This window comes from Ruditapes philippinarum, unplaced genomic scaffold (genome assembly GCF_026571515.1).
Source record: "Ruditapes philippinarum isolate M1 unplaced genomic scaffold, ASM2657151v2 ctg1588_1_1_1_1, whole genome shotgun sequence".
Taxonomy (NCBI): domain Eukaryota; kingdom Metazoa; phylum Mollusca; class Bivalvia; order Venerida; family Veneridae; genus Ruditapes; species Ruditapes philippinarum.
In genome coordinates, this window is record NW_026857741.1 from 123833 (window position 1) to 136413 (window position 12581).

Here is a 12581-nt window from a genome sequence, read left to right on the forward strand (position 1 = left end):
CATCTTGGCTTACGATAGAAACATAAGAAACTAATCATTATATTTATATTTATTCTTGTATTATTTTGTTATTTTCTGACAGACATCGAAATAAATATCAGGAATATGTATCACCTGGGTCCATGTTATGAATATGTATAGCATATAACCTGAAATGTTTAAATATCGGTTGAGATACCTACATAATCATAGTGTGAAATTTTCCGAATATTTCGGATCAATGCATTCACAGTTGAAAGGAAAGTGTCCATTACAACATGGCTGCCATGTCAGTTTTGGCGCGAGTTTTGCCCATGTAAACTGACTTTCAACTGGTTTTATAGAATTTTTGTGATTATAAATAGCATTTTGTATAATGGGCGTTATATCTCTGTACAGTTTGGAGTTGCTGTCAATGGGTGTGGTTTCACCAGGGTCAGAGGTCATATCGTAGAGTTTAGGCGTTGCCAAGTGGATATTAAAATTGCAACTGCATACGAACTGGCATAATTTTGATCCGGGGATTAAATTTGGCTCATGTGTTACTAGTTTCCATGTTTTTGATCCTGTAATTAGAAGAAGTAAATCAAAGTTGAAACATTTATAACCATGCAATTCTTATATATTACTAAATTAGTTCAAAAACCTTAACTGACTTTTAGAGAGAACTTTACGACCAGTTTTCGCGTACACATACGATTTATCATACATTTCAAAATAAATCGCTTTCTGTCTTGAGGATAGACATAGTGTTACACGATTTTCTGAAAATGGATTGGAGATTAATTTCGTTTTGCAATGACAGGAATTATTTCGGACCCTACATAGGTCATCACAACGTTTCTACACGTGACTCGAACATTGCATTACTTAAGTCCTGAAAATGGACTTCAAAATGATACACTTAACAATCGATATATTTTATGACACAGATATGTTTTACCTAAACTTAAATATTCAAACGTTCACAGAAAACTGGACTGCGTTATTCTATACTTTAACTAAATGACATACTTTAAGAGAGTCAAATATAAGTTAAAATGTCACGTACCACCTTTTGGCCTGTATCTTGCCGCCTCTAACCTGTTACCGCAGTAGTGGAACATAAATTCACGCGGCGACACCGAAACGTCACCTTTCAATAAAGGTAAAATATCTTCCCCGTCAATTTCCCTATCGGATGGTAAATTTACTCCCACTGCAGTCGAGACAAGATTGTATATGTCCATCAATGAAGTGGGTTCGTCCGTAACTTTCCCACGTGGCAAGACGCTCGGCCATTTAACTATACCTGGTACTCGAATCCCGCCATCTGGAGCACCATGTGTCTTGCCCCCTTTGATAGAACATATTTAATTAAAATTGTATTCCAAGGAAAAGCACAAGAACGACTTTAGTAGATCAATGAGATATTGCCGATTCAATTGGACGGGTACATATATACAAAACCTATATGGAACAAAAGGTGCAATAGAAGCATTTTTGTATTCAACAAAGCAAAATGTCCCTGTTACTTTGACTTCTTCTTTTTCACATTTTGACAGAATCCTGACACTTCAAATGGATTTCTGGACCCGGAAATATAATACGTACAATATGGTTTTGAAATTAACTTTCTGGACTTTACACAGTTTTTAAGATTTTATCAAAAAACGTTTTACATAGGGAGATCAGGTGGGGCAAACGCTGGACGTTACATTAGTTACACTTTTAAGATGTGAAATATACGAGTTATTATACATTGAGTGAAATATATAGATTAAACGACAGCCTGTAGTCATATTAGTTAAAAAAACAACGATTATCAAAAATGCATTGTTACTAGACATAAAATACCTTTAAGAAATCCGTTATAACCCCCGTCCGTCCCAATTTCAAGATGGCCGCCATTATCCGACGTGAAATAAATAAGCGTATTATCTCCATGACCGAGCTGTTCTAAAGCTTTTAAAATAGCACCAACGGACCAGTCTAACTCCTCTAAAGCGTCGCCATAACGTCCAAACTGACTTCGCCCTTCAAACTGTTTAGCTGTCTTTATTGCTACGTGCATATGAATCCATGACATAACAAGCAAGAACGGTTGCCTAGCAACAGTAGCATTCTGCATAAACTCCACACCTTCATTCACAAGACGTTGACTTAAACCTGCAAGCCTGATTGGTTGTTCAACTAACTCAAAATTCCTGTGAACAAAACTACTCAGAAGAGTAAAATTTTCAAAGAGAAGGTACACACAAATAATAGGCACTGTCCAGAGGGTTATGAGGACAATAAACATAACTGTTCCAATATATTTCGACCTAAGCAATGACCACAGAGCCACTGCGGTAACCGCCCATATTGTAAAAAGTTCACCATACCAGTACGGCCTTTGGTTAGTTATAACTTTAGTCTCATATCCAAAGTCATCAAGATTAGTACCAATAGTTCCATAGAAGTAATCAAAACCCTGCTTTAATGGGTGGTGCTCAAAGTCACCAATTCTATCCTTATGTAGTCCAAGGTGCCATTTTCCTGAAAATAGAGCAATAAGGATAAGATATAGCGGAGGTGTAAGTAGCCACTTAAAGGTGGACTTCTTCATACTGGACGTTCAATATCCGAATATCTTATATATCCGAATGCCTTATTTTAACTTAGTGAGGTTTCCCATAGAGGTTACAAAAGTAATTGATTATGTCGATATTTCATATTGTTTTAAAATCATATACTGGTATGTCTTACAAAATGAGAAAATAAAACAGGATAAACACCTACCAATGTAACCATTTAAGTATCCAGCTTTCTTAGTTTGTTCAGCAAATGTTATTTCCGACGACGGTAACCCACAACTCGAATATGGCCACGTGTTGACCCTCATTAAACCAGTAGCTGCCATCCCTTTAGTGGTACGAATAGTTTATTATATAAAAATTCAAACGAAATACAGATCTAGGGTCAAAACACCTTCCTTTGATTAAAATCAGCACACACATTTTCTAACTATATAAATGTTTTATATTTCTAGAAAAAGGTTAAACTGAAATAAAATTATATTGTCCATATATTAATGCTTATGTAATGTTTCATTTGTTGTATAACATTAACGTTTTCTTATGAACTCGTCAAGAGATAATTATTAGATCTACCTTTATATAAGGGGCGTGCGTCCGTGGCCGAGTGGTTAAGGTCGTTGACTTCAAACCACTTGCCCCTCACCGCTGTGGGTTCGAGTCCCGACAGGGACTTTGAATTATATCATGTGAGGAAGCTATCCAGCTAGCTTACGGAACGTCGGTAGTTCTATTCAGGTGCCCGTTCGTGCCTGAAATAATACACGGAAGGGCACATGAGGTCTTCCTCCACCAGTAAAGCTGGAACGTCGCTATATCACCTATACTGTGTGTGTCGGTTTGACGTAAAACCATGAGTTATGCAATAAAACCCAAATAAGAAATGTTTATGGATCAAAAGGACAGCTTTCAAATAGTTCGATGCGGAGTTCAGATGCATCTGTTTTCAAAACATTAAAACGTCCGTATAATAACTGTTCATAGGAAAGAGAGGCTATTAATTAACATAAGATTACCTGTACGCACAGGATATCGACCTGTCAAGAATGCCGATCGGCTTGGTGTGCATGTGCTTGCTGCAGTAAGATGCTGGGTCATTTTTACCCCGTCTCTTGCTAAACTGTCAATTTGTGGCGTTCTTACGGACGTGTTGCCATAACAACCAAGGTCCCCGTACCCAAGGTCATCGGCGATGAATAAAATAATGTTGGGAGCGGGGTGAACACATGGGAACAGCATAAGTATCAGCCAGTTTACCGCCATCATACTTAAAATGTAATTTGTCATCAAAGGCCACTTAAATAAGACTTTGCAACAAACGTTAACGCTATCTTTACAAGTCTTAAAATTGATTTATAAAAAGAGTACTGAAATAAATAATCATCACATTTTTATTCCTTTTCGGCATCTAATTGAAAAAAAGATAATAAAAACGACATCTATATAAGATATTTTTACATCTATTTTAAGGATACAATTTGCACTAACAATATACATTATCATTTTAAAACCAACACATGTATGTTACTGCATGACAAGTTCCTGGTACGATGTAAAGTACATTTTATTACGACGGAGCTATAATGATATTCGGCCCCAATGATATTACGGAAGGTAATTATATATATATTACCGTACTTTGGACCAGCTGTCGTGAGCTCGATAGTGTAGTCCACATACATCGGGTTGTCTCCCGTTTTACTGTACTTCCACTTGTAACAAATGTAAATTGTTTTTTCAAATGACATTTATTCAAGATTTAAAGGAGCATACCGATATGATTAAATAAAAGTATATATTTGAAATTTTCTACAGTATCCTCTTAAGTCGAATCAATATTTCGTAAATTTATTTTGGATCTGTTTATCGAATTATTTAAAAAATAAAAACAAAACGTATGGATATCATAATGCTAGCTTTCCTTTGTTATAGACAAGGGTGGAATTATTATGTATACATGTGTTAAATTATGATAAATCAATCCACTTCAACGTAATTGCTTTAATTAATAGAGAAATAAATTTAAATACTTACTCAGCATATTTACACATCCGAACATATATCTACATGTTTGCCTATCCGTGATTACACATCAGACCATTTTTGTTTACATTATGAATTTATGCGAACAACTAGATCATAAATACTAGTCATGATATCGAGTTACATGCGGACCACTTCAACTGCCCATCTAGATAACGTTGGTGCAAGATAGATATGATAGTATGATCTAGATAGGGCTAAATCCCATCAATTTTAAACAACACGGTGTAGTGCACTTACTGTACATTGTATCATAGTTTGGTGATCTTTCTGTTGAAAATGTGTCAGAGTTAAATCGTATACATATACATGCACAGTGCGTTAACTGGAGTGCAGGTATTAGTTACCCGCACTCCAGAGCATGCCCATTGATTGGCTCATTTTTGCTGGGGTTTACTTATTGTGACGGAAGAGAAAGGGAAAGCGACAGAAATACCATATTCAGATGCTCGTTCATTGGTTACTTTTCCCCGGGTTTTCATATTGTGGTGTTTTTATGTTCGACTATGATACGAAAGAGAAAGAACATCAAAACACTCATCCATCTGATTAACACTCGGGCCCACTCGTACAAATCAGATAGCCTCGTGTTTCGATGCTCTTTCTATTACATATACAGTGGGTATTTCGGACGAGCTCAAGATAATTATTTTAGTACCCGGTAGTGACGTATTTATAAGTGATACCAGAACCACATACAGAAGGGTGATACAACGCTTCACGTTTTTGTCTGCTGCATTTCTTTGAACGTATTTATGTACGCACGCAGAGCGTTGGAAGGAGGGGGGGGGGGGTGCTGATGGGCTGTGTGTTTGGCTATTTTTCTTCCATGATCCGTTTGAATATCAATTAACGCTTTTTATTGAAAATCATGCAAAAATAGTTTTTTTTTAACCTGGAAAAATATTGAAATGCCAAACCATTCTGGCATTGCAAAAATCTATGTCCACATTTTTTAGACTCTATCTCGTAAAGAATCCTGGATATGCGCCTTAGTAGGTGTTGATAAAGAAAATAACATGATCTGGACAATATTCCTCTTGCAGGTGGCATAAGCCGCATTTTTAACATTATATATGTTTGATTCTTATTAAAACGTTCTTGTGAAATTCTCTAGAAACTACCCTAAAGATAAATATAAGAAAGTCATTCTTGTTATTCTCAATGTATGAGTCTTCTGTACTTTTTATTATTAACTGACATAATTTCCCTCAAATTGTATGAATAACTTTTTTGATATAACAATGCACTTATTATTAATGTTTGAAATCATATGTAACTCTTAAGTCTATATATAATGAACTCAGATTTTTCAACACATTGAACATGATAGACAAGCGATGTTGGCAACACGTAAATTATTTAAAGAAATACAAGTGTGTTGAATACATTGCAATGTTAACTGCAAGTGTTGTCGTCCTTAGATATGTTTTCCACGACTGTTATATTTTGTACTACATGTATACTTTCGAGGTTTTTTGATAAAATTGAAAAACATATCATTTTGAAATACAAAATCAATAGAGTAAAACACAAAGAAAATATTTTAATGTAGAAAAGTATAGCATATCCCCATTAAGATAATAAAATGATAATTTTTAGAAAATTATGTAAAATGATAATTTTTAGAAAATAATGTCGAATTTGCATAATAATTGCAAGTTCTTAATATACATGTATATTATACAAACAAAACGTCATTAAAAAAGTCCTTATTAAGAATGACATGTATGGAGTTGTTTAATAAATTTCTGACTTTTCAAGTCGAATATTTTTCATCAATACAGTGGCAGTTGAAAGGAAATGTACCATTGCAACATGGCTGCCATCTTAGATTTGGCCTCAGTTTACCCCAAGTAAATTGTGTTTCTACTGGTTCTATGGAGGCTTTATGCTCTTTAATTGCTGTTAAAATCAAAGGCGATATTTTCTTGTAAGTTTGTGAATTACTATTTATTGGGCTAGTTTCTCCAGGGTCGGAAGTCATATCGTAAAGTTTCGGCGTTGTTAAAGCGACATCAAGATTACACGTGCACACAAATACACATACATTTTTCCCAGGAATATAATTTGGCTCATGCGTTACTAGCTTCCATGTTATTTGTCCTGTAAAAGATAAGAAAAGCTCAATTAAGAAAAGTGCGACAATTTCGACTTAATCAAAGATCTTATAACCGCGTTCAACCTTAACATTTAACGAACTGTTAGTTAGAAAATATTATCTGTAGACGATATTGTATCAATTCAGATTACAAAGTAACACAAACTTGAAATATAGCTGTCACAAAAAGTCGTCTGCTTACCATCACGTGGTCGATATCTGGCAGCTTGTATCCTGTTACCACAGTAGTGGAACATAAACTCGTGCGGTGACACATTCACGTCTCCTTTGAGTAACGGAAGGATGTTTCTACCATCGATCTGCCGGTCTGACGGTAAATCTACACCGACAGCTGTCGAGATTAGGTTGTATATGTCCATCAGCGATGTCGGCTCATCTGTTGTTTGGCCTTGACCAAGAACTCCAGGCCACTTTATAATTCCAGGAACACGAATGCCTCCGTCTGGTGCACCATGTCCTTTGCCTCCTACAATAATAACGTGTTTTTTATAATAATCAATAATAAAATTGACTAATTCTTTTCCTAATTTATAAAACGACTTCTTGACATTTAACGCAACATCAACAACACATTTGTTTGTTCTGAAATACGTTACTGATATAACTACCAAGTTCACGTTCGGTTCGTGTAAGGTCAGTGACGTGAGTTTTGATAATATGTTACATTATACGCAAAATGTACATCATGCGATATTTAAAAAAATAAACATTTGGGTACACCGGATTAGAAAAGTCATAAGATTCAGAACACTCTTGCAGGAATGATGACAGTCACGTTGACAATATATTCCCATTCCTTCAAATAAAAACAATACAAAATATTTTTTGAAAAAAAAAATGCACAAACAACGGACCAGTTAAACCTTCTAAATGCCAAAATAATATGAAGGTTATACCTTTAAGTATACCGTTATAACCGCCATCAGAAACTTCAAGATGTCCGCCATTATCCGATGTAAAATAAACAATGGTATTATCCTCTATTCCAAGCGTTTTTATTGATTTTAAAATTTCTCCGATCGACCAATCTAGTTCTTCCAAAGCGTCTCCATACCTTCCAATTTGACTCCGCCCCTCAAACTCTTTAGCTGTTCTAAGAGCAACATGCATATGCACCCAGGACATTACAAGCATGAATGGTTGCCTAGCAACTGTTGCATTTTGCATAAACTCCAAACCTTCATTCATTAAACGTTGACATAAACCGGCTAATCTGATTGGCTGCTCAACAAGGTCGTAATTTCTGTGTAGAAAGCTTGTTAGAAGAATGTAATTATCAAACAAAAGATAGAAGTATAAAGAAGGTATCGACCATATAATTAATAAAACTATAAATGTCAAAGTTCCGTAATATTTAAACTTGTATAAACAGAACAATGCTACGGCTGTTACAGACCATGTTGATATGATTGAATAATACCAGTATGGCATGGCTTTGAGGACAACTTTTTCTGAAGGGTCAAAATCATCAAGATTTGTCCCCGTAAGGCCGTAGAAGGAATCAAATCCCTGGTTTAATGGATGATGCTCGAAATCTCCTAATTGTTCTTTGTGAAGCCCTAGATGCCATTTTCCTGAAAGGAAGTTAATTACAAAATATACATGTGCATTTTTAAAAATGATAAAACCGATAAGATAAGATGTACCAGATTCAACATGTATTAAGGATCTACTAAATAAAGAAATAACTAGGTAAAAAAACATATCTTAAATGTCAAAATAAATCCAATATAAACTGTATAACTTGTTTATTTAAAAGTTGTGACGTCAAAGTTCCTATCTGTTACTGTAAAATGGTAACATTTTTGGTAATTGTTTAGGTTTAGGTACTGTATCATTATGAATTTATATTACCAAAAATTCCGTTAATATAGCCAGCTTTCTTGGTTTGCTCGGCAAAGGTTATTTCTGATGCTGGAAGACCACAGCTCGAGTAAGGCCATGTATTGACTCTCATGTTCACTGGAGCAGCCATCCCTGATTTAATTAGAATCACATATTCATAAATCAATTTGTATTAAAACATACCAATTTAACATTGTTACACAAAGTTATATTATCAACGTATCGTATTTATGTCATGTTACATTACATCATTGATATTACATCATAGCATTGCTATTACGTCAAGATACATAAAAATTGCTATTAGATCATGTTGCATCATAGTAGATGTATTGCTATCACACCAGGTTATATAATAGCGTTACTTTTACATCATGTTTCATTTATACGTTAAAGCGTTACTGTTAAAACATCATGTTACTTCATGGTGATATTACATCATGTCACGTCACAGCGTCCATTTTACATCATGTCACATGATAGCGTTGATATTACACCAAAGCGTTTCTTTTAACACACTATGCTCAATATAGGCTTGATATTACACCATTTTACATTTCAACGTTTTTATTACATCATGTTCCTTCATAGCGTGAATTTTACATCGTGTTAGATCATAGCGTTGATATTATGTTGCACCATAGGCTTGATATTACACCATGTTACATTTTAACGTTTTTATTACATCATGTTCCTTTATAGCGTGGATTTTATCATAGCGTTGACATTATGTTGCACCATAGGATTTATATTACACCATTTTACATTTAAGCATCACTATTGCTTTATGTTGCATCACAGCATTCATATTTTTATGATGTTACATTTAAGTTTCCGTATCATTTACATACCCATATTTTAATTAATTTGATTTATCGGATAACCTAAACTTTTTGTACCAGGAAGAAATACGCCCATTTTCCAAGAACCTCTCAAGGTTAATTAAATTATAGATGTATATTGTCACCGATATTACAATAAAGCTGCTTTGAATATAAATAACAAGCATTACCACGGTATTATAGGTCGACTACACAATAATACAGCCTTTCCTAATATGGAAATGGTCAACAAGTCAAAGTGTCTTTACAAACTAACATTTTGACCTTATTCAGTAGCATTTCTGAGTGTTATATACCGCAGCTTTTTATAGCGCACCTTTTTGTACTTGGACGAAGTTCGAAATGCAGCGTAGAACTCATACTACACCCTTTGGGAGACAAATGAGCCGTGTCACGACAAAACCAACATAATGGGTTTGCGACCAACATGGATCAAGACCAGCCTGCGCATCCGCGCAGTCTGATCAGGATCCATGCTGTTCGCTATCAGTTTCTCTACTTATTATAGAGCTTGTAAGCGAACATTATGGATCATGATCAGACTGCGCGGATGCGCAGGCTGGTCTGGATCCATGCTGGTCGCAAACCCATTATGTTGGTTTTGTCGTGACACGGCTCAAATGCTTTTAGTTGTTACTGAGAAGTGAGACTATTTAGACAGGTGAATTTTAATGGATAGTTTTAATTCGGAACGGATTTATATATGATGCTTTTGAAAAGATGCACATAAATTGCAAATCCGAGGGCCGTTCTGCAGAGTTTGTACTTTACTTTATATAGCCTTGTTTAACTCGAGTTTTAAGTATATTGTAAAACTATTTCAGAAATAATTACCAGATCGTATTTGGTATCGCCCTGTAAGAAATGCAGATCGGCTAGGGGTGCACGTGCTCGCTGTTGTTAAATGTTGAGTCATCTTGACTCCTTCCCTCGCTATACTGTCAATGTTTGGTGTTTTTACAGAATGGTTACCATAGCAACCGATATCGCCGTAGCCAAGGTCATCGGCAATAAATATTACTATATTTGGCTTTGCACTGACACAATGTACCAGAATTGCGAACAGCAGGTATACTTCCATATTAGCTGAAAATATTAAAATTAAAAAACAACAATTAATTCTTGAAGTTTGGAAATAAAATATTATCTTGATTATACAGAACAGAACATGAATCTTATTTTTGAGACATGAACATTTTGCTCCTCATCCATAACATAATTATTTATAAAGATGTTAAAGTTAAAAAAATAAAGCAAACAAACAAATAAACAACAACAACAACAAGTAAACAATATCAAAAATAACAGTTATACATAATGACAAAGGAAGGTATATGATATATATCGTACAACGTATTACGATCGTGGCTTTCCGTGACAATGCCGTATTAATCCGTATTAAAACCGTAGCTTATACGTAGGGTAACCGTACAAATACGTAGTTCTCCGTACCAAACCGTGGAAATCCTTGACAAGTCGGTGGACTACCAATCAGTACGGACTATTACGGTTTTCGTACGGACCAGTACGTATCAGTACGGATTAATACGGACTAGTAGGGATACGCTACTGTTGATTTTTCCGTAGCAAATTTTTGTGCATGTTCAAAAATTGTCAAGGATCGCTACGGATATACAAGGACTACTACGATTGATTACGGTTACAATACGGAGAGCTACAGACTAGTACAGGTAGCTACGGACGATAGCGGAATTAATCCGTGTCTCTTCCGTGGGCGTATTCCGTGAATATGTGACCGGGGTATAAGGAAACATTAAACCTTTATAAAATCTAGAAAATAAATACAATGAATTCATAATATTAGTAATAATAAATGTACAGTAGTCTGCCAAATGTATGTATAACAGCAATCATTTCATGATAACCACCATCATTAGACAATACAATAGTACAATAAATAAAACCATTTTCCTCATTTTAATTTCAGTCTGATGAAAATAAGAAATTAAAATAAATGATAATGGTAAATTATAACATTAAACAGAATACATCTTTAATATGCTTATATATTAGATGATATCTTAAAAGTAAAATATATATAGATATATTACTCACCAGTTATACAAAGTATAAAGCAAGATTGAGTAGACTCAGTAGATCGTGTTAAATCCGCTAGGATATTATTTGATTATCTTTAACAGCAGATGATATATGGGTAAAATCACCGGCCTCCATTTTAAACCAAAATACAGGTTTACTATGTAAACATTTTGCACGTATCTCGTTGAATTACTGTGTATGTCAAAAATAGCGGAGAACTTTGCAGTAATAATTAAGGTATTTGGGGTTAACAGTCATACTATTATAATGGCATTATATATATCATATCAAAATTATTACTATGTGTTAAATGTTATAGATAATACAATTACAGAATGAAGATCATTGTATTGCAGATTAGGAATATATTTAGATATTTCATCCCGAAATTCACGATGAGTAAGTGTGTCTACAAATTTTATATATCTTTCTAAAGTATGTGATAGAAATATAAAATATGCACGGTTTCAACATGAACATTGATTTTAATGTAACTCTAACTGACAAGTCCCACATTATAACTTACAGTTTATTGTATTGCAATTAGCTATCACACTGTATAAAATAGACACTACATGTTATCTTTGACGTGTTGACAATCTTTAAACCACTATAAGTGAACCTTTGTACCACATGGAACGCAAATAAAATTAAAAAAATCATTGACTGGCCTACCTAACAAACAAATCATAGTTTAAACGAAAAAAAATTACTGTTTCTTTTTAATTGGAACAAAATAATTGAAAATTTTTTAATAAATCGTTGCTATGGACAAATCATTGTTTGTTTCGTAAAAATCACTGTTAGAAATAATATAAAATGTCATCTGAATGAAATATATCATTGTTTATATTATAAAAAGTCATCCTGAAATAAATTAAATGATTGTCGTTTGAAAAATAAACAAATAAATAATTGTTTGTAACGAAAAAAACAAAACAAAAAAAAAACAACAACAACACAAAAACATAGCTGATTACAATCATCGTTTGAATTAAAATAACATTGCTTATATGGAAATATCATCGCTTGATTTTGATATATCATTGTTTATATGACAATATCATAGCTTGATTAAATGTATCAATGTTTACATAGCTATATTATAGCTTGATTTTGATAACTCATTGTTTA

At 34.1% G+C, this 12581-nt stretch overlaps 2 protein-coding genes across 5 annotated transcripts; both read right to left on the reverse strand.

Moving 5' to 3' along the window:
• Positions 1 to 84: 84 nt before the first annotated feature.
• LOC132750802 (steryl-sulfatase-like) lies at positions 85 to 5082 on the reverse strand. Of its 4 annotated transcripts, none has more exons than XM_060740842.1 (7): positions 4569 to 5080; positions 4173 to 4246; positions 3551 to 3801; positions 2740 to 2862; positions 1816 to 2496; positions 1031 to 1315; positions 85 to 545 (listed from the first exon to the last, which is right to left on the reverse strand). In XM_060740842.1, exons 2-7 carry the CDS (start codon positions 4214 to 4216, stop codon positions 187 to 189), a joined length of 1743 nt encoding a protein of 580 aa, XP_060596825.1. In that variant the 5' UTR covers positions 4217 to 4246; positions 4569 to 5080; the 3' UTR covers positions 85 to 186. The 4 variants fall into 4 exon arrangements, with proteins under 4 accessions (XP_060596825.1, XP_060596828.1, XP_060596826.1 ...); XM_060740845.1 differs by having other exon boundaries at positions 4168 to 4246; positions 4569 to 5079; XM_060740843.1 differs by lacking the exon at positions 4173 to 4246 and having other exon boundaries at positions 3551 to 3901; positions 4569 to 5082.
• Positions 5083 to 5837: 755 nt separating this feature from the next.
• On the reverse strand, positions 5838 to 11613 carry LOC132750806 (arylsulfatase H-like). The gene is made up of 6 exons (XM_060740849.1): positions 11463 to 11613; positions 10221 to 10472; positions 8554 to 8676; positions 7596 to 8273; positions 6881 to 7165; positions 5838 to 6683 (listed from the first exon to the last, which is right to left on the reverse strand). The coding sequence occupies exons 2-6, from the start codon at positions 10465 to 10467 to the stop codon at positions 6337 to 6339; spliced, it is 1680 nt and encodes a 559-aa protein (XP_060596832.1). The 5' UTR covers positions 10468 to 10472; positions 11463 to 11613; the 3' UTR covers positions 5838 to 6336.
• Positions 11614 to 12581: the final 968 nt, after the last annotated feature.